Source organism: Ambystoma mexicanum, chromosome 2q (genome assembly GCF_040938575.1).
Source record: "Ambystoma mexicanum isolate Mex_15411 chromosome 2q, UKY_AmexF1_1, whole genome shotgun sequence".
Taxonomy (NCBI): Eukaryota; Metazoa; Chordata; class Amphibia; order Caudata; family Ambystomatidae; genus Ambystoma; species Ambystoma mexicanum.
This window is the reverse complement of record NC_090924.1, coordinates 773,357,108-773,381,806: the sequence shown is the minus strand read 5'-3', so window position 1 is coordinate 773,381,806 and position 24,699 is coordinate 773,357,108. Positions and strand designations below refer to the sequence as shown.

The following is a 24,699-nucleotide window of genomic DNA, read 5'->3' as shown; positions in this document are numbered from 1 at the left end:
CCTTCCTGCCCATGGCCTCTAACTTAAGGCCTTCCTTGTCGGGAGGTGCTGATCAGGGCGATGAAGGATTGGCCAACTTTTTTCTGGCTGCCACCATGATGACAGAATCTGGCTTAGTATGTCCGCTTAGACAAAATGGTGCTGTGTCAGGGGCTTTATATTTCTTTTCAGGTCTTGAAACCAGACCTGGAGTAGATAAAGGTGTAGCCAATATCTTAGATTCAGAGTCCCATATGGTATCAAGAAGAGGGATGCTAGTGACTGTCCTACGTTTTTTCCCTGTGCTCATAAAGCACTGACTTTTTCTCTTCAGATGCGACTTGTAACTTGAATAAGTCAGCAGCTTTGCCGATAATGGTATGAAAAGATACCAAATTGTCCGGTGGTGAAGAATCTCCTGGAGAGTCTTTCTTCCTAGGTTTTTCAACTATGTAATCGTCCCATTCGCTACGAGTGTTAGGCTCATGTGTAATCTCCTCTTCCTCGGGGTCTGAAGAATCTCAGAACGGATCCTCTTGCCAGTCTGAGACTGCTGCGGTTGAAGGTACAATTGTAGGATCTCGAACAGGTGATCCTGGCCTATGCGATGATCTTGAAGATGGTACCCTTGTCGGAGAAGCAGTGAGCGTCCTGCTCCTCGATCTGCGAGGCAGCTCAGGTGAACGTGCCCTTTTATGTGGCCTGCTCCTGCTCTAGGCGTGCTATGTAGAGGCGAGATGTTCCTCTGTGGAGGCGTTACCTTTTTTGGTAAGGATGACTTATTCTTTTCCGTTTGACTTCCGTTGAATTCTTCAATGATCCTTTGCATCGACTCCATGAGTGCTGGATTGTAAGGATCGGCGGGTTCCTCAGTAGTTGGTTGCCAGGGAGGACTGTGTTCCTTGGGGGCGAGAAAGGGTTGCTCACTAACAAATTCTGTGTCTGAAAATTCCTCCTGAAGAATGATGTCTGGGAGTTCTGCCATCTCTCTTAAAGGAGATAGTTGTGCTCGTATTGGTTCATGAGTCTCTAATATAGGAGGAACCGTTTTTTCATTGGATGGTGCAACAGTGGCGTCTGCGGCAGTTGTTTTTGGGTTTTGTTTTCTCTGTGGACGAAGGAATTGACGGTTTCGTTGACTGCGTCGTATGCTTCGTTGACGGTGGCTTCATGGACAATGATTTTGTTGACGGTTGGCTGTGTTTATCTGTCAATGGGATATTCGTGGACTAGGGATTTGTGGACGAGTGATGGGACTCTGTCGACAAATGTTTCGTGCAGGCTGTTTTCGACAACGAAGATTTGGTCGTCGATGACGAGGTTTGAAATGTTGTCATCATTGACGATACAGGTTTTATGGACGGCTTGGTCGCCGATGGGCCCCTATTGCTACAGCCACTCGTAGACGGCTTATCCATTGACGAATGCCCCCCTCCTCCCACAGGTTTTTAAAATGCCTTACCTTTGAAGGTGGTTTTTTCCTCAGGATGCAGTTTCTTGCGATTCCCCAGAGCCCAAAGGGGGTATTTCCACCTTCCTCTTACTTTTATGAGAGGGAGAGACACTCCTTTCCACTGAAGAGGCCCTTCTCTTTGAAGTTGGCCTCTCAGATGGTTTAGTAGAATGTACAGGAGCTGTCTTGGCAGATTCTTTGTCAGAAGATAGACCTTTGGCTTCTAAATGAAAAAGAAGTCTTCTGTGTCTGTCCTGCAGGGTTTTGTTGGAGAAAGTCCTGCAAATGTCACATTTATTGATGATATGAGGATCCTTCATGTAGACCAGTTTTTTTCATGCACCTCGTGCAGTCCCTGAACAGGGAAGCATTTTAGGCAGTTGGAAGTTCAGCCATGATTTGAAGAGGATTTCAATTGTAGGTGAGAAAAAGGGTTTTATGAGCCCAGAAACAGATCAGAAAGAGCTTGATCAGGAGATTGCAAAAAGATATAATTTGAGATTAAAAAAATATATATATCTAAACAGGAGAAAGATTTCGAAAAGCTCAGAGAGCTGGAGGATTCCCTCTGTCTGTTAGACTGTGGTGATGAATCTGAAGATGGATGACTGGAGCGGAGCTTGAACCCTGCCACCCCATTGGTCAGAGCCATGGTTAGAGCCATTAAGGACCAAAGTGAGGTGGAGGGACTGCACAAGTGAATGGCTCAGACCAAATACAGTCATATTTTTATGGAAATGTATATATTTAAAAATGTTTAATAATTATTTAAATCATTGAGGATTCCCGGTCTGACGATGGGGAATATTAAAGCATCAGAATCTTTGAAAGATCCATGAAAGATACAATGCTGGAGAAAGTGAAATTTAGTTTACTTACATTTGTTACTTTCTAGACCCAGCACACACTAACTAGGGTGCTGCAGGGGTTACTTAGTATCCCTTTGTCTAGTTTCTCATGTAACAATTTGATGTTACCCTTTCCTCAATGAATGGCTGGTGGCAGTGGTTTACTTTTAACTACCGTGGTGTGCACATACTGCGGGCTGCGTTCATAGCTGCAGTAAAGCACCCAAGGGTGCCATTTATGTCAAAAGGGCCCAGTCTTCTTTTTTCGCCATTTCTTTGTGGAAAGATCCTTCTTGATATTTACTCTGCGCGCCACACCAGGTTTGGACCCTTTGTTCGTTTTGCCTTTGGCAGGATTCACGAGTGAAGCCTGCCTATGGCTCCAGGGTGTCTGGCGGGGGCAGGAAGCGAGGGAGGTGGCCGAAACTCCCTGTGTTTAGTCTCCTAGGAGACAGGAATGCATTCTTAGGTGATTGGCCGGCTGGCTGTCCAGCAAGGACCCCTGCTGGGTGACTGACAGCTAGACTGGAATGAATGGGAGAAACCTGCCTAAAGAAGGTGAGGCTTTTTGGCTTGGAAGGCAGAGTGAAGCCCTGCTGCTGTGCTGAAACTCTAAATTTGTTTCGACTAGAGAAGCCCCTGCAAGGACGACTTCTCCTTTGAGTTGGTGGGACCAATCAACTCCAAAGTAAGCCACCTGGACATCCTCTCAGAGCTGGTTAAAATTCCACTGCAGTTGCTGCTGGAACCGATTAGCCAGGGAAAAGAACACCAAATTGTGTGTGTTGCTTTTAAGCTGGCCAAGAGCTCCAAGAAGATCCTTCTGACTCCCAGGAAGCAGGACTGATCACGCCTGAGCCACCTCAACAGAGTACTGGACCCCAGACGCGAGGAAAGCCCATCTCGACAGTCAGGAACAGCGGTGTTGCTATTTGTGGTAGACGCGAGGAGCGGAAACACCAAAGTGCCACTTGTTTGAAGATTGCCGGTAGCGGTCAGTGACAGTCCCATTGCAGTGCAGGAGTCCCAGGAAGTCCTCCCTCTTGTCCCCACGACTGATGCCCAGGAATACCAGGATCTGCAGAGTAACAGAAGATGTCTGCTGCACTTTTCTTAAACCTAAAGGTACTGTACAGTCTAAGAGAACTTACCTCTTGTTCTGTAACCTCACTTGTCTTCGTTGGAGACTTGTCTTGGTTGCATCTGTAGAGTTGCTAACAAGTTCCTTACCTCACAATCCTAATCGGCTTGTGGCTCTGCTTTGATTTCTTTTTATTCTATAAAGACTTCTAAAACATTGTGCAAGACTTACTTAACTACAAGAAGTGCTTAAGTTCACCTTGACTTTTACTAACTTAACATTGGCTGGCCTGGCTCCCTGAATGACTCTTCTGCTTATGTGTTTTGCCTTCCTTCCAGGAAAGTTTTAACTGACTTTGAATTGGCGGGTTATTGGAAGTACTTACCTGGTTAAGAAGAATTGTGTGAATACTTGTCTTATTCTGAAACATCTTTTCTGCGACACCCCTCTCAAGAATATTCTAAATGCAACAGTGATATATAAAGGTCTCCAGCACCCTAACTATTGAAGTCACCCGAGGGTGTAGGTAGTGTCTGTGGGCCATCCAAAAAGCGTATTTGCTGATTTAAGAATATTAAGAGTGTGTTGCTTTACATTGCCCCCTTCTGAAAAAGGCTTCCTCTGACAGTTAAATTAATAATGGTTTATTCCAGAAACCTTGTGTGTAAGCATTTATTTGGATACTTGTCACTGTGAATCTCTGTGTAACTCCCCTACAGCTCACATTGACCCCTCTTGAGATACGCCTGGCTGCTCAACACGCTACCAACCTATGTGGTACAGACTTATACCAAAGAGTGTTTTCCTATTGCCAAGAGGTCAGGTTTGTTCTAGAGCACCCAAAGGGTACTGCATACAATCTTGCCCAACAAAGAATTTAAAACAAATATTTGGCTCTTCTATGCTACACATGCAAGTGATATGCCACAACGGGATACATGGAGAATACTGTAGAAGACCACGACATACACTGCAACACTGTAAATTACAGATGTACTATTCCCTTATTCCACGGCCAAAGTTTTAGGTATCTCCTACCGATATCAATATAGCTGGGAAGAGGAATAGGACATTGTTAGGCAGGAATTGATGTAGTAACACTGTTACTACACAACACTCGTTTACTTGGTATTAGGTAACCCACCTTTTGGTATAGGGCTGTACTACACAAGTTGGTAGTGTGACTGAGCAGTCAAGCCTGTCTCAAGAGGGATAAATTTGAGCTGTAGAAATGAAAGTCGCAAATACAAGTAGCCAAGTATCACTTATACTCAAGGTTTCAGTTATGAAAAGTTATTTACTTGACAAATATTTAAATAAGCGTTCATTAAAAAGGGCAAGATATGTAACCATAAAATATACTTTAAAAATCTTTTCCAGAATCAGCATAAGTTTAGAGATGCTTTTTACACACTTCCTACAGCTGGAGGGGACTTCATTCACAAGGACAGTAATGGCATTTACATATCACTAGTACACTTTGCAGATTCTGATGTTGAAGAAAGGAAAGGTTAAAGGAACGAAAAAGGGTAAACAGGTTCCAAGGGCATGCAAGTACACTTAAATCTTCCAATGAAGCCTAGGCAAAACCTTTCCCAGCAATAACAGTCTAAAAACAAGTTATCACCTCTGAGGGACAGAAAATATCAAAGTCAGTGGACTAGAAGAGTCTTCAGAGAGCCAGGACAGCCAAAGGCAATTGGAGCACAGTCTAGGGAGCTGAGGCACTTCGTAGTAAATAAAGGTCTTGCACAAAGTTAGAGAGATTTGTAGAAATCACCTGTAGGGTCACAAGCGGTTACACTTGTGGAAAGCGTTAGGCAAAAGTTTGAATGCAGTACCCTCTGGGAACACTACAAACAACTCTGACTACAGGTATAAGTAACCCAACCTTTGGTATAAGCTTGTACTACACAGTATTGGTAGCGTGTTGAGCAGCCAGGCTTCTCTCAAGAGGGGAATTGTGAGCTGTAGTGGAGTTAGAGATTCACAGTCACAGGTATTCAAATAAACGCTTACACTCAAGGTTTCTTGTATAAAGAATTATTAATTTATCAGTCAGTTATAAAGCCATCTTCAGAAGGGAGCAAATATATTAGTAACACACAAATATGCTTCAATACTGTACACTCTTATTTCTAAATCAATAAAGACCCTTTTGGGTTGGCCCACAGACACAACCTACACCCACAGGTGACTTCAATAACTAGGGTGCTGTGGACATTAATATCTTACTGTTGGCATTTAGAATACTCTTAGAAGTTGGTAAAAGGCAAAGGTCATTAGAACAAGAGACCACAAATATTCTTAAGCAGGCAAATACTTTTGGATCTTCCAAGAGTAGTCCTACAATTCAATAGGCTAAGCCAAAGTCAATGGACTAAAGTCTTCTATAGGATGAAGCACTTCTGTTAAGTAAATGGAAAAGTCTTTGCACAAATTCTTAGGAGTCTTTGATGAAAAGAAGAATCAAATGTAGGGCCACAAGCCGATTAGACCTATGAGTTGTAGACGTTACAAGCACTCTACAGCAAGAGTTAAGTTCTCAGACTTTTTACAGTACCTTTAAAGATGAAGAAAAGATGCGTGCGGATGACTCCTGTTCCTGGGCCTTGGTCGTGGGGACAAGAGGGAGGACGTCGGGCAGACTTCTGCAATGCACTGGGATGTTCAAAACTCACAACCAGCAAACTTCACTTTCAGTGGCTGTTCAGTGTTTCAGCTCCTACCATCTACCGCAAATAGCAACACTGCGGTTCCCGGCTGTCGAGATTGCTTCTGGGGACCCGCACTCTGTTGCAGGGGCTCAGGCGCGGTCAGTCCTGCTTCCTGGGAGTCCAGAGGATCTTCCAAAAGCTCTAGGCCAGCTCAAAAGCAACGCACACAATTTGGTGTTCCTCTCCCTGGCTATATGGTCTCCAGCAGCAACTCTGTGGAAATTCAACCAGCTCCGAGATGGATGTGCAGATGGCTTACTTTGGAATTGATTGGTCCCACCAACTCAAGGGGAGAATTCTGTCATGATCTCTGCTTCCAAAAGATCAGGACTTGCCCGACTCCCTTGGAAGCAGACCCATAACCCCGGTTCCGAGTGCCAGCCAGTCCCAATTGGGACCTTTTGGACCCTGTCCTGGCGCCAGTGGCACCAGGCTCATAAAGATGCCCAGTCCCAGCGCTGGAAGCGCCGGGCTCATAATGCTTGGGTGGACTTACCTGCAGCAGACCATGCTGCTTACTTACCTGCCAGTTGAACCCCTGATCCTCTTCTGTTTGGGACTACTTTTCCTGTTGGGTGGGGCAGGAGCCACTCCCTAGGTTCAGAACACTGGAACTCTTCTGGAAAGCAGGAACTCTTTTCTTAGGCGTGGCTGTGGAAGGAGATACCTAAGCACTACAGGAGGCTATTTAAACCACACCCGATGGATGAATCTTGCTTTGCGTTATTCTGCATTCTCTGCAGCAGAACGCTCATCGTGTCTTCTGCTTCTGATCCTGGGCCTAAGGGAACAAAGGCTTACCATCCTGGAATCCAGTCTTCAGCAGCACCTGTAAAGACAAAGAAAGAACAGGTTAGCACTACGGTCTTCAGTGGCAGCGCATCTCTTACCTGGTCCATCGGCTGTCACCAACGCCTCGCGCTGCATTCCGGCATCTGAAAGACAAAGGCTTACCTACTCTTCGCACGCTCCGGAGGCCTTCGGCGCTGCATCCTGCATCTGAAAGACAAAAGAAGGTGCGTTTAAAGACATTGGGCAACTTTATTACTCACGTGCCATTACTCCTTCCCACGCCGAATCCAGTGGGTATTCCAGCACCCTTCAGCTTCTCTAAAGCTCCGAACTTGTACCTGCAAGATAAAAGGGACAGTTAGTGCGCATCGTGAAGCAGGCTACAAGCGCTTACTTACGTGCTACCAGGCGCTTCTATTCCTCACGCGGGTTCGATCCTCAACTCTCATCAGCCCGCCATCCGCCATCGCCGGAACCCTGCAAAACAAGAGATATCATTACAAAAGACTTTTAAGACATTTGAAGTGCCCAGAACTTACTGTTCGTGCAGTTAACGACGGACAGCAGTCCTCTGAGGTCAAGAGGCCTGCACCCTTATCCAGTGAAGAAACTGGTTACGTTACCCTGCCCCGAGGCAGATGGAGAGCTCGGCGTTCACTTACCTAAGGTGAGGGTGTTAACCTTTGGGGTTCTACAGGAGAAGAGAAAGGGAAGAGGAGAGAGGCACCCAATAACCCCAGTTCATTAATCCCATATTTTCTATCTGCAGACATTTTACTCTTCGAGTCAGACATACAGTGCACAGAGTTCCAGCCCAAAGAGCCAACCGTGTGTTACACATCACCTTTGAAGATACGGCATTCACCCAGTCAAGACCGGCGCCTCTGCGGGAATCAGGTGAGCGTTACAAATTCGTCCTTGCAGGGGCTTCTCTGTCGATGCGAACTTGGCGTTTCAGCACTGCAGCAGGGCTTCACCGGGCAAACCAACAGTCCAGGAGTTGCAGCAGGCGTCCTCTTCAAGTTCTTCTTCCGTTCCTTCATCCAGTGGTCGACTCTGCCTTCCAAGCCAAAAGACTTGCCTTTTATTCAGTTCTCGCCCATTCATTCCAGCCCAGCTGTCAGTCACCCAGCAGGGTGGCTGTCCTTGCCGGACAGTCAGCCGGCCAATCACCACAGAGTGCATTTGGGTCTCCTAGGAGACCAAGCACAGGGAGTTTTGGGCACCTCCCTCATTTCCTGCCTACCCCAGACACTCTGGAGCCAGAGGCGGGCTTCACTCGTGAATCCTGCCAAAGGCAAAATGAACAAAGACCAAACCTGGTTTGGCACGCAGAGCAAATCTCAAGAAGGACCTTTCCACAAAGAAATGGCGAAAAAAGAAGACCGGGCCTCATTTTGACAAAGATGGGTCCCGTGGGTGCTGTAATGTAGCTGCGAACGCAGCCCGCAGTAAAGGCACACCATGGTAGTTCAACGAAACCACTGCCACCAACCATTCAGTGAGGAAAGTGTAACATAAAAAAATGTTACATGAGAATCTAGACAAAGGGGATACTAAGTAACCCCTCCAGCACTCTATTGTAAGATAGTGCGAGTTGGATCTAGAAAGTTACAATGTTAAGTAAAGTCAATTTCACTTTACTGCTCTTGAAAACAGTAGTTTATCCAAGAGAAGGTATTTAAAGCTTTGGGAAATCTGAAAGACTTGCCTGTGCCGCTGCACTGAAGGTGCTGTGTGACAATGTAAAGATGATGCCTAAACACAGAAAACACAGAGTTAAAAATACAAAGTCCCAAAGTTCTGCAAAAGAGTTGGGGGTCTCTAAGGTGGGAGGAATTTAGCACCAAACTGAAAATTCTCCCTAAGAGGCTGGCTGGCTGTCCTTTTAGGACAGCCGCCCAGCTGTGCGATTGACATCCTAGGCTGTGCATGAATGAAAGAAACCTGCTTAAAAGGTGAGAGCTTTGGGACTAGAGGCAGAGTCGACCACGACGAGGAAACCGTGAGCTGCATCCTCCTGGACCTTAGAATTGCCCAGTGAAGCCCTGCTGCTGTGCTGAAACCCCTTTTTCTAAATCGACAAGAGTAGATCCGGAAGGGACAACAACTTCCCTTGGGTTAGTGGGACCAACTAATCCTGAGACCAACTCCACTGGACCATCTTCCCTGATTGGCTGTACTTCTTTTTTCATGTAAGAACCTGTTATGGAAAATTCTCATTTCTGTGGTAATTCCCATCAACCTTAGAGACCCCTAGCCCTTTTACTGGACTGCAGGACTTTTCAACTTTCACCCTGGAGAGAGTGAGCCTTTTTTCTCACCCTCATGTGTTTTGATCTGATTTGGATTATGCGTTTCCTTTGTTTTTGGAGCCTGACAAACTCCATAGGCATCTACATTTTTATGGTGACACAGCACCTTCAGTGCAGTGTCACAGAGTAGTCCTTTAGATTTCTCTTAAGGTTTAAATACCTTTTCTTCGCTGAACTACAGTTCCCAAGAATAGTAAAGCGAACTTGACTTTACTCACCTTTTCTCTTTGTAGGCCCATCACACCCCATCATGTCTGGAGTGCGCCTGGGGGGGCTTTCTTAGTAGCCCCTTTTTCTACTTACTCATGTAACATTTTTTATGTTACTGTCACTACTTTAAATGGCTGGCAGCAGTGGTTTAATTTTCCTACCATTGTGCTTTTCTAACACAGGCTGAACCCTCAGCTGCATTATAGCACCCATGGGTGACCATTGTGTCAAAATGGCCCCAGTCGTCTTTTTCCGCCATTTCTTGTTTGCAAGGTCTTTCTTGGGTTTTACTCTGGACCCCAAACCAGGCTTAAGCCCTTTGTTCGTTTTGCCTTTGGCAGGCTTCAGTACTGAACCCCGCCTCTGGCTTCAGTGGGTCTGGCAGGGCAGGAAGCAAGGGAGGTGGCCAAAACTCCCTGTCCTTCATCTCCTTGGTTACCTTAATGCACTCAGTCCTGATTGGCTGGCTGACTGTCCTTGCAGGACTGCCACCCTGCTGTGTGAGTGACAGCAAGGCTGTGCATGAATGGGAGAAACTTGTATAATAATAGGCGAGGTTTCTTGGACTGAAGACTGAGTCGACCACTGGACGAAACATCCGACAAAGGAATCATGAAGAGAAGCTTGCTGCATCCTCCTGGATCATTGAATTGGCCGGTGAAGCCCTGCTGAAACTCGACAAGAGAAGCTCCGGAAAGGACTGTTTCTTCCCTTGGGTTGGTGGGACCAACTAACCCAGTGACGAACTTTGCTGGAAGACCTTTCCCCAACTGGCTGTACTTCTTTGCTGCTGCTGGAACCAAGTGCCAGGGGTCGAGAAATCCGTAGTCGAGTGCAACGTCTTTAAGCCAGACCGGAGCTCCAGGACAATCCTGATGACCCTCCAGAACCAGGACAACACAAGCTTGAGTCACCTCACCAGAGTGCTGGAGTCAAGGAGTGAAGGAAGCCCATCCAGTGTCCAAGATCTGTGGTGGTGCTATTTGTCAGAAGCTGAAACCGCCAAGTGCCGCTGAATTGAAAAGAGCATGTGGCTGCCACTGACCTCCGAACTGCTGTGCAGTAGTCCTTCAGATGTTCACCCTCTTTTTTCCATGACTGAGGCCCGGGAACACATGATCTGCATGTTAGGGAGAGTTCTCATTTCTGTGCTAATTCCCTTCTATCTTAGAGACCCCCAGCTCTTTTGCTTGACTTTAGGACTTTACATTTTTTATCCTGCATAGACCGAGACCTTTTTCCCAAATCTCTCATGTATTTTTCTTTGATTTGAACCCTGCGTTTCTTTTAGTTTTGGAGTCTGACAAACTCCATAGGCATATTTTTGTATTGTGACACACAGCACCTTCAGTGCAGTGTCACAGAGAAGTCCTTTGAATTTCTGTCATGGTGTAAATACCTTATCTTGGATAAACTACTGTTCCCAAGAGTATTAAAGTGAAATTGACTTCTTAACTTTTTCTCTTTGTAGACCCAGTACACACCACCTTCTGTGCAGTGCTGGGGGGGGTTACTTAGTATCCCCTTTATCTACCTTCTCATGTAAAATGTATGTTACACTTACTGCAATTAATGGCTGGTGCCAGTGGTTTAAGTTTCCTACCGTTGTGAATTTTTACCGCAGGCTGAATCTTCAGCTGCAGTATTGCACACAGGGGTGCCCATTTTGTCAAAATGGCCCGGTCTTCTTTTTTTGCCATTTCTTGTTTGTAAGGTCCTTCTTGAGATTTACTCCGGGCGCCAAACAGGGTTTGGTCCCTTTGTTTGTTTGGTCTTTGGACGGATTAAAGGGTGTAGGCCGCCTCTGGCTCCAGCGTGTCTGGCAGGGCAGTAAGCGAGGTAGGTTCCCGAAACTCCCTGTGCTTAGTCTCCTTGGTTACAGGAATGCACCCAAAGGTGATTGGCTGGCTGTCCTTGGAGGACATCTAATCTGCTGCGAGAGTGACAGCAAGGCTGCAATAGAATGGGAGAAACTTGCATAAAGAGGAGTGGTCTTTTGCAAGGAAGGCAGAGTCAACCACTGGACAAAGGAACAGAAGAAGAAACTGGAAGAGAAGCTTGCTGCACCCTCTTGGACTGTTGGTTTGCCTCGTGAAGCCCTGCAGCTGTGCTGAAGCTACACATTTTGAATAGACTAGAGAAGCCTGAAAAGGACAACTTCTTCCCTTGGGTTGGTGGGACCAACGGACCCCCAAGACGAACTTGACTGGAACCCCTCTCCCTGCTGGCTGTACTTCTTCGCTGCGGCCGGTACCAAGTGCCAGGGGACAGGAATGCCAGAATCGAGTGCATCATTTTTAAGCCGGACCCGAGCTCCAGGAAGATCCTCCAGACTCCTTCGGAGCAGGACTTTCCAAGCCTGAGCCACCTCAACAGAGTGCTGGTGCCAAGAAGCAAGGAGAGTCCATAAGGTGTCCAAGAACCGCAGTGGTGCTATTTGTGAGTAGCTGAAACCGTAACGTGCCGCTGATCTGGAGTAAGTCCATTGCTGCCGCCGACCTTCAAACCGTAGTGCAGGAGTCCCCAGATGTCCTCCCTCTTGTCCCCACGATTGAGGCACAGGAACAACAGGATCTGCAGGACTACAACAGGAATAGAAGCCAGCTGGAACCGTTTCTTCAGACTCGAGGTACTGTGTAACTAGGGTACTTACCTCTTGTGTGTAGCTTGCTTGCTCTCACTGGAGACTTGCATTGTTGCTTGCAGCTTTGCTTTACACAAGCCTCCCAGCTTGTGGCCCAACAGTGATTCTTTTTACAATAAAACTCTTTAACATTGTGCAAGACTTTTATGCTATCTTCAAGAAGTGCCTCAGCTTCCCTAGACTTTGCTCAATTAACATTGGCTGTCCTGGCTTCCAGAACACTCCTCTTACCCTCTGCCTATGTGTTCATCTGTCCCCCAAAAAGTCATACATAAGTTAGTTGTATGGCTGGGTAAGGGTCAATGCATATTTCATTGGGGGATTGTGAACTGCTTACCCGTTTGGAGAAATGTGTTAACCTTTTTTTTCCTTCCCTAACCTATTCCTTTTCCCACAACCTCAGTATTGCATTAAGTGTTAAAGTGACATATCAATGTCTGCAGTGTCCTATCAATTGAAGTCACCTCAGGGTGTAGTAAGTAAGTGTGTGTGTGTGTGTGTGTGCGTGCGTTACATCCCAAAAGGGTATCTACTTACTGAAAATGAAGGAGTGTATTTTTGAAGTGTATTTTATTGTTGCATATTGCCCTTTCTAAAGAAGGCTCATTTTAAAACTGTTAAATGAATAAATAATTATTTTATTAAGAAACCTTGAGTATAAGTGTTATTTGAATACATGTCACTGTGAATCTCTATGTTGCAACCCTACAGCTCACATTGGCCTCTCTTGAAATGAGCCTGGCTGCTCAACCACTCTACCAACTTGTGTAGTACAGGCCTATACCAAAGGCTGGGTTACCCATTCCCAAGAGGACAAGACTGGTGTAGTCTCCGACTAGGTTACTATATGCAATCTTACATAACACTGCAACCAGGACAGAAGCCAGCTGGATCCTCTTCTTCTAACCTAAGGTACTGTTCGGACTGAGGGGTACTTACCTCTGTATCTGTAGCTTGCTTTCCTCAGTGGAGATTTGTAGTAGCTGCTTTTTCTAGAGTTAACCGCAGCTCTAACTTTCACAAGTGTAACAGCGTGTGGCCCAACAGTGATTTTCTCCAACAAACTAACTTCAGCAAGACTTTTTGCTATCTAAGAAGTGCCTCAGCCCCATAGACTTTGCTCCAATTGACCTTGGCTGTCCTGGCTTGCTGCAGACTCTTCTAGTCCATCGACTACGATTCTAATTGCCCCTCATAGGTGATACATTGGTTTTTAACTAATATTGCTGGCAAAGGTTTTATCTAGACTTACCTAGACTTCACTGGAAGATTTGAAAGTGCTCACATGCTCTGAAAACCTGTTTAACCTTCTTCCTTCCTTTAAGCCTTCCTTTCTACCAACCTCAGAATTCAGTGATATATAAATGCCAATACTGTCCTAGTAAGGGAATAGTTTCTTACCTGTAACTCCATTTCTCCAGCATTGGTATCTTTCATGGATTCACATGCTTCGAATATTCCCCGTCGTCAGGCTGGGAATCCCCGGTACATTATATAGACTCTTTCCCGTAGGAAAACTTTTTCGACGCTATGCGTCCTATCCACCTCCTTTTGTATCATGCGTGCCCGCACCGTCAGGAAGTCATGATATAAATACAGGCCCCGCCCCCGCGCTCCCTCAGATTTCGGCCCCCAAAGTAGTGGGGGAACCGGTTTGCATGTTCAGGGGAGGCAGGTGGGCGCATGTGAATCCATGAAAGATACCAATGCTGGAGAAATGGAGTTACAGGTAAGAAACTATTCCCTTCTCCAGCATTGGATCTTTCATGGATTCACATGCTTAGAATAGATTACATAGCAGTACCACCCCCAAAGAGGAGGCGTGCATGCAAACCCATACACTTTCTTCGCAAAGCCCGTTCCCTATGATCATGTATACATTAGTAATCGTTAACATAGGAAAACGAACCACATACAGTCATAAATTCCACAGGATGCAACCCCTCAGTCGGGGCTTACCTTATTGGAATAGGTGTCGGAGCACCGCCTGTCCCATCCGGGTATCTTCGGCATGTTGCTGCGACAGGCAGTAATGGCGGGTAAAGGTGTGTGTAGCCGCCCAGGTAGCCGCCATGCAGATGTCCCCCAGAGGGACTCCGGCCCACAGTGCCGTCGACGATGCCGCTGCTCTAGTTGAATGAGCTCTTGGCCGTCGTAGAAGAGGTTTCCCTGCCCTGGAATGGCAGTACGAAATGGTAGATGACACCCATCTTGACAGTCCTTGCTTTGAAATGGCTTTTCCTCTAGCACCCAAACCATAGGCCACGAACAGCTGTCTCGTTTCTCTGAACGGTTGCGTACGATGAAGATAAAACTTGAGAGCCCTTTTTACATCCAATGTGTGTAACGTGCGCTCCGCTCCCGAGCATGGCTCCGGAAAAAACGTAGGCAACACAATAGAGGAGTGTTTATGAAACACCGAAGGGGCTTTCGGTATGAACTGTGGGTTAGTGGCTAGGACTACCTTGTTCTTGAAAAATCGTAAGTATGGTGGGTCTACCATTAGAGCCTGAACTTCTGAAATACGTCGGGCTGAAGTGATGGCCACCAGGAAGGCCAATTTCCACGACAAAAACTTTAGAGGCGATGATGACATTGGCTCAAAAGGAGGCTTCATAAGAGACGTTAAGACCAGATTGAGGCTCCACTCCGGCGGAAATTTCTTCTCTGGAGGGAAACTCCGAAAGAGGCCTTTAAGGAAGTGCTTAATCAGGCGGTCGCTGAACAATGGTGCCGAATGCCTTTGACGAGTAAACCTGGAAATGGCGGCCAGGTGTACTTTTATTGACGATACCAATAGGCCCTTTTGAGCTAAGAACAGCAAGTATGGAAGGAGCTGTTCCGGCTTAATCGATTGCGGGGCCAAACCTGGTTGATCCTCACACCACTGACAGAAACTTCTCCATTTGTACGCGTATGAGGCGTTTGTGGAAGGTGCTCTTGCCGCTTGCAGGATACGCCGACAGTCCTCCGGAATCGTTAGCCGACCGAATTCGGCGAAGTCAGGAGCCAGGCCGTCAACTTGAGGCTGTCCGGGTCGTGATGCCAAACGACACCCTCCTGTCGAGACAGATGGTCGGGGGTCTTCTGGAATCTCATCGGTTCCGCCACCGCTAAGTGTAGCAGGTCTGAAAACCACACCTGTCTGGCCCAGTACAGGGCCACCAGAATTACCGGACATGGGTACCTGAGGATCCATTGCAACGTCCTCCGGACAAGGGGAAATGGAGGGAATGCTTACAGGAATTTGTTCGTCCATGGGAAGGAGAATGCATCCCCCAGTGAGCCCTGCTGAGGCCATCTGCTTGCGTACTGATGGCATTTCCTGTTGTTCTTCGTCGCGAACAAGTCTATGGAAGGGTGTCCCCATTTCTTGAATACTTGTTGTAGTTGTTGGTCGTTCAGCACCCATTCGTGAACTTCGTTCATTTCTCTGCTGAGGGCATCGGCTTCCACATTTCTCACGCCTGGCAGGTGGAACGCCAAGATTTGTATGTTGTGTTGCAGGGCCCAATGCCAGATTTTCTGTGCCTCCGTCGATAGGGACCTGGAACGTGTCCCTCCTTGTTTCCTCAAGTAGAACATCGTAGTGGTGTTGTCCGTCATGACACGCACCACCGAGTCCCTCAGTTGAGGAAGAAAAGATTTCAGAGCCCATCGCACTGCTCTTAGTTCTAGCAGGTTGATATGCAGGGAGGACTCCTGCAACGACCACTGGCCTTGTACTTGTAACGTATCCAGATGAGCTCCCCATCCGCTCAGCGATGCATCTGTCACCACCGTCTTTTGGAACTCCGGTTCCCGTAGAGGCATTCCTTTCGTTAGATGAGAAGACACTCTCCACCAGCAGAGCGCTTGTACTAGTTGTTCGTCGACGACCAGTCTGTCGGACCAGCGACCTCGGCTCTGCGCCCAACGGTCCGCTAGAAATTCCTGGCAAGGCCTCATAAACAGACGGCAGTTGCTTATCAACGGAATGCAGGACGACATGGTCCCTAGCAGGGACATGTATTTGCGCACTGACACCTTGGTACCGCATCTCCATTCCGACGCCTTGCTTTGAAGTTTCTGAATTCTTTCGCTGGATGGTCTCACCAGGCTTGTGTGTGTATGAAACTCCGCTCCTAGAAAGACCAAGGTCCTCGAAGGCTCTACGGAGGACTTGTTGAAGTTTATTGCGAAGCCCAGTTCCTGTAAGAGGGACATTGTGGCCCTTAGACTGTCTCGTGTTTGTTCCCTGGACGAACCTCTGACCAGCCAGTCGTCTAGATACGGATAGACATGGGGACCATCCTTCCTTAAATGGGCCGCTATAGGGGCCAAGCACTTGGTGAACGTCCTGGGGGAGGACTTGAGCCCGAACGGGAGGACCTTGAACTGAAAATGCTTGCTCCCGACGACGAACCTTAAATATCTCCTGTGTCGTGGGCGTATTGGGATGTGAAAATAGGCGTCTTGAAGGTCTAGTGACGATAGATAATCCATGGGTTGCACTGACCTGATAACCTCCTGGAGCTTTAGCATTTTGAATTTTAGGCTCTTTAGCCATTTGTTGAGTACCCTCAGGTCGAGAATGGGTCTCCATTTTCCGTTTGGCTTCTTGACAACGAAGAACCGGGAATAAACTCCGTGTCCTTCCTGTGCCACAGGAACTCTCTCTACCGCTCCTTTTCGCAACATAAGCGCCGCCTCCTGTCGTAGGATTCGGAGGTGGGGCTGGGTCGAGAATACAGGCGGAAGACGTGGAGGCTTGTCTTTGAATTGTAGCGCATGACCCATGCGAATCGTGTCTAGAACCCATCGATCTGTGGTGATGCATTTCCATTGGTCGAAGTGATGAGAGACTCGTCCCCCCAGGACGTTCCGAAGGCCGTCATTGGTTGCTGGTTTGCTTGTTCTTCGTCGACGATGGACCCGAGCCTCGCCGCCTGGAGGCTTGATAGTCTCTGCTTCTACGTGCCGACTGGGACGCTCGTCTGAACCCTTGTGAAGAGTACGAGGGCCTGTTAAATCCACGGTCCCTCGAGGCTCCAAAGCGGGAGTTTCCAGAAGCACCCCTAAAGGGGCGAAAAGAGCGAAAGTTTCTACCCGTTTGGAGGGCGCCGAGGGACCTAGCAGTATCCGTGTCTTCTTTCATCCCTTTCAACGCTTCATCAACCTTTTCGCCAAACAGGTGTTCCCCTTCACATGGCATGTCAAGGACTTTGTACTGGACTTCAGGACGGAAAGTAGTACATTTGAGCCACGCTTGTCGACGAAGTACTACTCCATGGTTGATTTGTTTGAAGCCAGACTCTGCTAGGTCAACTGCAATATTAATTGCGTGGTTCGAGGCCTCTTCGACATCCCGCACCAGTAACATAGCTGCTTTCCGGTGTTCGTCTGGCAGATGTTCTAGGATAGGGGCTAGTTTGTGCCACATTTCTCTATCATATCGTGACACGATCGCTAAGGCATTGGCTGCTCTTACCGTCGTCGCACCGACCGAGAGCACCTTTTTTCCAAAGGCGTCTTGCCTCCTAGCCTCGCTTTCTGGTGGCGTTGAACATTTTTGCTGTACCCTGGCCTTCCTAGCCGCTGCCGCCGACACCACCGAGTCAGACAGAGGCTGTGATGTTAGACATTTTGGAGTGGACTCCGGAGCTTTAAACTTTTTTTCAATCCGTCCCTTTATAGCTGGCTCCGAGAACGGATGGCGCATCGTCTTGAGACCTTCTTGCCACACGTGGTCCAGAATTGGGATGGCAAATACCGATTTCCTCCTTTGACCCATATGGTCAAAAAGGAAACAGTCTTTCTTCTGCTCCTCAGGAATCAAGCCAAACTCGGAACAAGCTTTTCCCATCATTGCATGGAAGGCTCCCACATCATCCGGAGGAGATGGCTGTGTCTGGCTCCTCGTAGACTCTACCTCTACATCCGAATTCCATGTTGGGTCCCTCGACGGTGACAGGGAGATGTCTGACCCTGAGTCACCCAGTATAGAATCGGACTCCGACAACTCACCCTCCTCCTGCGCTCGAGGACGATCTTTTACCGCCTGGGGAGCCGATGGGCTTTTGGTCGTCGAGCGAGCCGTACAAGTTTGCTCGTCGACGGAAGGTACAGAAAAAAGTGACGATGAAGTCCCAGGTTGAGGGATCTGCGTATCCAGCCGCTGCAGGAGCTTCTGAAGAGTATTGAGCACATCCAGAGACAGAACTGTCTGGGGGGTCAGTAACGTTGATGATATAGGTACCATACCCCCACTCGCACTCGTCGTCGTCGCCGACGTGGAAGGCCGTAAGCCTAAATCCGATGGCTGCAGAACCGTGCCACCTTCTCCTTCCGCCGAGCAGGCCGTGTCTGGCTGCATTAAGACTTCAGGGGGGATCGGGTCATAGACCTCTGGCAGCCAAGCCATAGACTGAGTCTCCGTCGACGAAGGAATCCCAACCGCTGCTGCCTGAACGGTAATAGGCATCGTCAATGATACCGAGGTCGACGAGTAAGTAGTCGTCGTCGAGCCCTTAGACTTCGTCGCCGATTTCGATGCCGACTTCCCGGCTGAAGCATCTCGACTCATGGAAGACCTGGGACGGTCCCCTGAGGAGGATTTTGACAGCGTTTGCCTCTCCGTCTTAGATGATGAGGAGGAGGAGGGCTTTTTATGTGATGAGGAAGACCCAGCATGCTTCCCCTTATGCTTGTCCTCGGCGCGGATTTCCGCTGGCCGTACCTTTTTCGATGGAGGTTCCGACTTGCTCCTGGAGGCCGTGGAGCCAACTTCCGAAGCCGGGTAGGCACCCGCTCCGTCATTAAGCCAGTCGACCAGCCTTCTTTTGCGGTCCTTAAGGGTTTTTTGGGAGAAACCCTGGCATATCTCACATGTATCCGCCGTGTGGTGCGGGTGGAGACAGTAGATACAATCCATGTGGCCATCTCCTTCATAAACTTTCTTGAGGCCACATGTCGCACAAGGGCGAAATAACGCTTTACCAGACATAATTCTCCAGAATTTGAACGTCGCCGAAGCGAAATAGAAAAAACAACCTAGTTTCCACTAGTAGTAATCACGAGGATCCCACTACTTTGAAAGACGGTTGAAATCTGAGGGAGCGCGGGGGCGGGGCCTGTATTTATATCATGACGTCCTGACGGTGCGGGCACGCATGATACAAAACGAGGTGGATAGGACGCATAGCGTCGAAAAAGTTTTCCTACGGGAAAGAGTCTATATAATGTACCGGGGATTCCCAGCCTGACGACGGGGAATATTCTAAGCATGTGAATCCATGAAAGATCCAATGCTGGAGAAGTGAAGTCACCTCAGAGTGTAGGAAGTGCGTATGAAGCATCTCTAAAGACCATCTACTTGCTTGACTTGATTCTGAAAAAGTATCAAGAAGTGTATATTTATTGTTGGACATTGCCCTTTTTAAAGAATGCTCATTTAAAACTGACCCTTAAAGAAAGAATTATTTTACTAGAAAACCTGGAGTGCAAGTGTTATTTGGATACGTGTATTTGAAATCCACAATGCTACAGCTCACATGTACTCCTCTTGAGATAAGTCTGGCTGCTCAGTCACACTACCAACTTGTGTAGTACAGACCTATACCAAAAGGTGGGTTACCCAATACCAAGAAGATAAGTGTTGTGTAGTCTCACACAGTGTGACTGTATCAATTCTTACCTAACAAGCAGTAACCTTAAAATTGTACCTAACAAGTTACTTTTTCATATTTCAAACAATGTTTATAGCACTTGAAACTCTAGTTCTATTTAACATGGGCTTCTCTGTGACTTCAGGCATACTCATTTCCTTTTAGTAGGTTCACTTACTTTGAAGATCTAAAACATAATCATCTCCCATTTCCATTTCAAGATGTCTCTCCTGTAAAGACAGACACAAGCATATATGTTTATGTGTTATTATAGGATCACACAAATTTCAAGTGCTGCAGAGAAGACTACTTACCAGTTTTCTTTTGGGTGCATCAATTTCCATTCGCTTTTTACGTACTAATGCTCCATCAGGGATAAATGGTGGTCTTTCCTATAGAAATGCAAAGAAAAATGTCCTACAACAGTTATGAACTGAATATGGTGAGGATAGATCACCTCTTTCGCTGCAGAAACAAACTGCTAAAATCCTGACAAATGAGAATTTTCTGTTTAGCAAACACTCAAGCCCTGCGTTTCTTCCCCTAAGATGCTTGTTAGGTTTTTCTGAAGTCCTCTGGTAAGGGGTCTGGAATACCTAAGGCAGTTTTTGTACCATCCTTCATTGAGCATGCTGTTAAAATGGATTTCTAGAACAGGGAGCTCTGAGATTTAAACCAAATCCCAATAAAGGTAGCAATGGAGAGCAGTCAAGGCTAAGTCTCAGGAGAGTGAGGGCAGTTAGGGGCCATCAATGAGACCACACAAAACGGCACACAATAATTCAGTTTAGACAGTTATACAAATACAGTTATTTGGGCCTTAAGAACACACTGAAAAAACAAATTAGCAGGCAATACCATCACACAACACTATAATACAAATATATACCTTTAAGTTAACTTGATATACATTATCAAACTACTAGGCAATGCTGTTAAGTAATGCAGATGCAGTAAAATGATGGTAACCAGTCACAAATACAATACCCTAACTTTAGAGGTCCAAACCCCAAGATGCATGGGGCCTAGCGCCCTGTTAGGGAGAATTCTCAAAAATGTGCCAATTCCCTTCTACCTTAGAGACCCCCAGCTCTTTATCTCCTGTATTTTTAATGTGATTTATTCTCTGCGTTTCTTTTGACTTTGGAGTCTGACAAACTCCATAAGCATCATCTTTACATTGTGGCACACAGCACCTTCAGTGCAGTGGCACAGGGAAGTCTTTTAGATTTCCCAAATGTTTAAATACCTTATCTTGGATTAACTACTGTTTCCAAGAACAGTAAAGTGAAATTGACTTTTCTTAGATTTTGTAACTTTCTAGACCCAGCACACTATCTTACCCTAGGGTGCTGGAGGAGTTACTTAGTATCACCTTTGTCTAGTTTCTCATGTAGAATTTTTATGTTACCCTTTCTACAATGAATGGCTGGTGGCAGTGGTTTACTTTTTACTACCATTGTGTGCGTTTACCGCGGGCTGCGTTCGCAGCCACAGAAAGGCACCCCAGTCTTCTTTTTTCGCCATTTCTTGTTGGAAAGGTCCTTCTTGAGATTTACTCTGTGCACCAAACCAGGTTCTGTCCCTTTATTCGTTTTGTCTTTGGCGGGATTCACTAGTGAAGTCTGCTGTTGGGGAGAAATCTCAAAAATGTGCTAATTCCCTTAGAGCAACTTTGCTGGATTTTGCGGACTTGATTTTTTTACCTGGAGAAAGCGTGAGCCTTTTTTTCCCCACTCTCTCATGCGTTTTGAAATGTGTTTTACTCTTGTGTTGCCTTTGGTTATGGAGTTTTAGACAACGCCATAGGCATCATCTTTTCATGTGTGCCACACAGCACCCTCAGTGCAGTGGAACAGGGAAACCTTTTCTGGCTTTCCCAAGGTTTAAATATCTTTTCTGGGATAAACTACTGTTTCCCAGAGTGAGTAAAGTGAAATTGACTTTACTAGTCTTTTTAAATTCCTAGACCCAGCGCAACCTATCTTACAATAGAGTGCTGGAGGAGTTACATAGTATCCCCTGTGTCTAAATACTCATGTAGCAGTCAAATGCTACCCTTTCCTATTGAAAAGGCTGGTGGCAGTGGTTTTACTACTAACTACCATGATTTTTCCTGAGCGCGAACACCGGTAGCTAAAAATCACGGGAGCCATGTTTTTCAAGATGGCGCCTTAAGCCTGTATGTTTAAACAGGTCCCGGTCTTTGTTTTTCACCGTTTGTTTTTGGAAAGGTCCTGCTAGTGTTGGTCTCTGCCAAACTTCCTTTGTGTGCTTTTGGCAGGTTTCAAAACTGAAGACCGCCTATGGCGTCTGAGTGTCTAGGGTGGGCAGGCAGTGAGAGGTGCCTGAAACTCCGTGCTTAGTCTCTTAGGAGACCCAAATGCACTCTGGTGTGATTGGCTGGCAGACTGTCCGGCAAGGACAGCAACCCTGCTGGGTGAGGGGCAGCTAGGCTGGACTAAAAAGGGAGAAAACTGTTTAAAAGGCGAGTCTCTTGGACTAGAAAGCAGAGTCGACCACTGGAACGAAAGAGCCGAAGACGAGCTGGTAGAGGACGGCTGCTGCAACTCCTGGGCCATTGGTTTGCCCGGTGAAGCCCTGCTGCAGGATCGAATTGGTTCATCTCGACAGAGAAGCCCCTTCAAGGACGACTTCTTCCTTTGAGTTGGTGAGACCAATCAACCCGTAAGCCACCTGGATATCATTCTCGGAGATGGTTAGGATTAACCAGTGCGAAGGACACCAACTTGTGTGCTTGACTATAGCTACGCTAACCGAAGATCTTCCCTTTTGCCAGCTTGTTTGACCCGTCCCCGTGCAGTGCAGTAGTCCCTCGACTTCCTCCCCCTTGTCCCCATGTCTGAGGAGCATGGATCTAGTCCAGTGACTTTGGCCTAGGCCTACTGAACTGAACCGAGTCCTCTAGTGAACTGAAACTATTTGCACTGCCTAAGAAAGCATTTGTGATCTATTCTATTAACTTGTGCCTTTGTCCTCCTATTTAAAGTGATGGAAATGCCATTTTGCTCCTGATTCAGGGGAGCCTAATTTACTTAGAAACTGATTGGTTTGGTAATGAAGTGTATTTGTGTATGATATTAAGTTGCCTCCTTCTAGTGAATGTTTTCTAAATGACTGTAATAAATTAATAAGTGTTTTACCAAGAAACCGAGAGTGTCTACTTGAATCACTGTGATTGTAAGACCTCTGTGTAACCTCTTTTACTGCTCAAATTCCCTCTTGAGATGAGCCTGGCTGCTCAGCTCGCTTCCACAAACTGTGTAGTACAGACTTATACCAAAGGTTGGTTTTGCTTACACCTGTAGTCCAACTAGTATGTGGTGGTCCCAGAGGGTGCTGCATGCAATTCTGCCTAACACCAACCAACTCTTTTACAAGTAAGTCACTTTTAAACACATTTTCTTTTCCAGGCAAAAGGCCCAATCCCTTAACAGTCTTTCCCTTATTCTCGGAGCATGAGTGTTATCAGTGGAAGAAGGGGGGTCACTAGGATCTAGTGTCCAACGGGATAGGTTAAGTAGCAAAAGTCAGAGTTCCTTAGGAAGACTGGCAAACAGGTGAGTACGTTACTTCTAGGGCTAGACGAGGGTCCAAGGGCTTTGTAGAAGACACCCTAGCATGATTCTAGCAGTGGGACTGGGTGCACTGGATGAGAGGCCTCCCCATCACAAAAAACACCCCGAAGCTACGCAGAAATCCTAACGGACTCAAGGTAAGTACATACCGAAGTCAATACAGTATCTCATCATTTAAGAATATTTTGCAGCAGGACTACTTCAAGATCTGCAGCCAAATACCCGGTCAGTGGATTCCTTGTCGTGGTGACTGAAAACAAGACCTCAGAAGGAATTTTGTAGCAGAGAAGGCTCTAGGCAAGGTTTTCCCAGCGGCTGAATACGGTTCTGCGGATTTGGCGCTTCTTCAAGGAGCACAGAAGAAAACAGAAAATAGTTGTTAAATTCTTGTTGTTACAAAAGTTTCAGCACTCTGTTGATGGGACTATTCGGACTCGATTCTTGTCTCTGGAGATACACCAGGATGCCCACGAAGTTTCAGCGAGATTCGGAAGACCGTGCAACGCACAATGGCTCGAGCAGCCTTGCACGTTACAGAAAAGCGTTGGATGGCTCAAAATGCAGGTCTTCTTGAGTCTAGTGGGTCTCAACAGGCTCTGGGTCAGGGTCCTCGTTTTCGGAGTCCCCAGATCGATTAGAAGGAAGGCCTACAGCAGGCTACGGTTAGACAGGCTCTCCAGTAGCTAGAAATTGTTTCAGCCGCTTTTCCTTCATCATCCTCTTTGGTTTCGGTTCCAGTGACCTGTTAGGAAAAGTTTGTATGCAGTACCCTCTGGGAACACTACAAACAACTATGACTACAGGTATAGGCAACCCAACCTTTGGTATAAGCTTGTACTACACAGTTTTGGTAGCGTGTTGAGCAGCCATGCTTATCTCAAGAGGGGAAATGTGAGCTGTAGTGGAATTACACAAAGATTCACAGTTACAGGTATTCAAGTAAACTCTTACACTCAAATTAATATTTTTTATTAAATTTAAAGTGCATATTGGTTAATTAAAACCTTATACACTAACAATTACATCAGTAGCAAAAAACAAGAAACATACATTGATTTCATATTATCCATACATAGGAAAAAATAGTACATAAAATTTAGCAAATTGCTCGCTTCCAAATATAAAAAGCTGCCCCAATAAAAACCTTAATTTCACCATCATAAATTACTGACCAAAATTGATTAGATTCTATCCTTTGAAGGTCGCCAACTAGATTTGAATAGCCTTTAAAATACCATTCCTTTAATTTAGTACACATAGTTAGAATGTGTCTTGCTGTCTCCACCTCTAATTTACAGTGCCTACACAGTCTTTCAGCACGGGGTATATTAACCCAAGCCCCAGTTATTTCATTACATGGGAGAGTATTCATACGTAACTGTAAAATAAATCTCCTCAAAGTCCTATTACCCGTG

At 46.5% G+C, this 24,699-nt stretch overlaps 1 protein-coding gene across 1 annotated transcript in view; it reads right to left on the bottom strand.

Moving 5' to 3' along the window:
- Nucleotides 1-24,699, bottom strand: part of GTPBP4 (GTP binding protein 4) — a 377,564-nt gene that overhangs the window by 120,096 nt on the left and 232,769 nt on the right. The window contains exons 11-12 of the mRNA XM_069648006.1: nt 20,000-20,077; nt 19,864-19,915 (exon numbers count right to left, since the gene is read on the bottom strand). Of these exons, the coding sequence (XP_069504107.1) occupies nt 19,864-19,915; nt 20,000-20,077 (130 nt within the window). The remainder of the gene's footprint in view (nt 1-19,863; nt 19,916-19,999; nt 20,078-24,699) is intronic.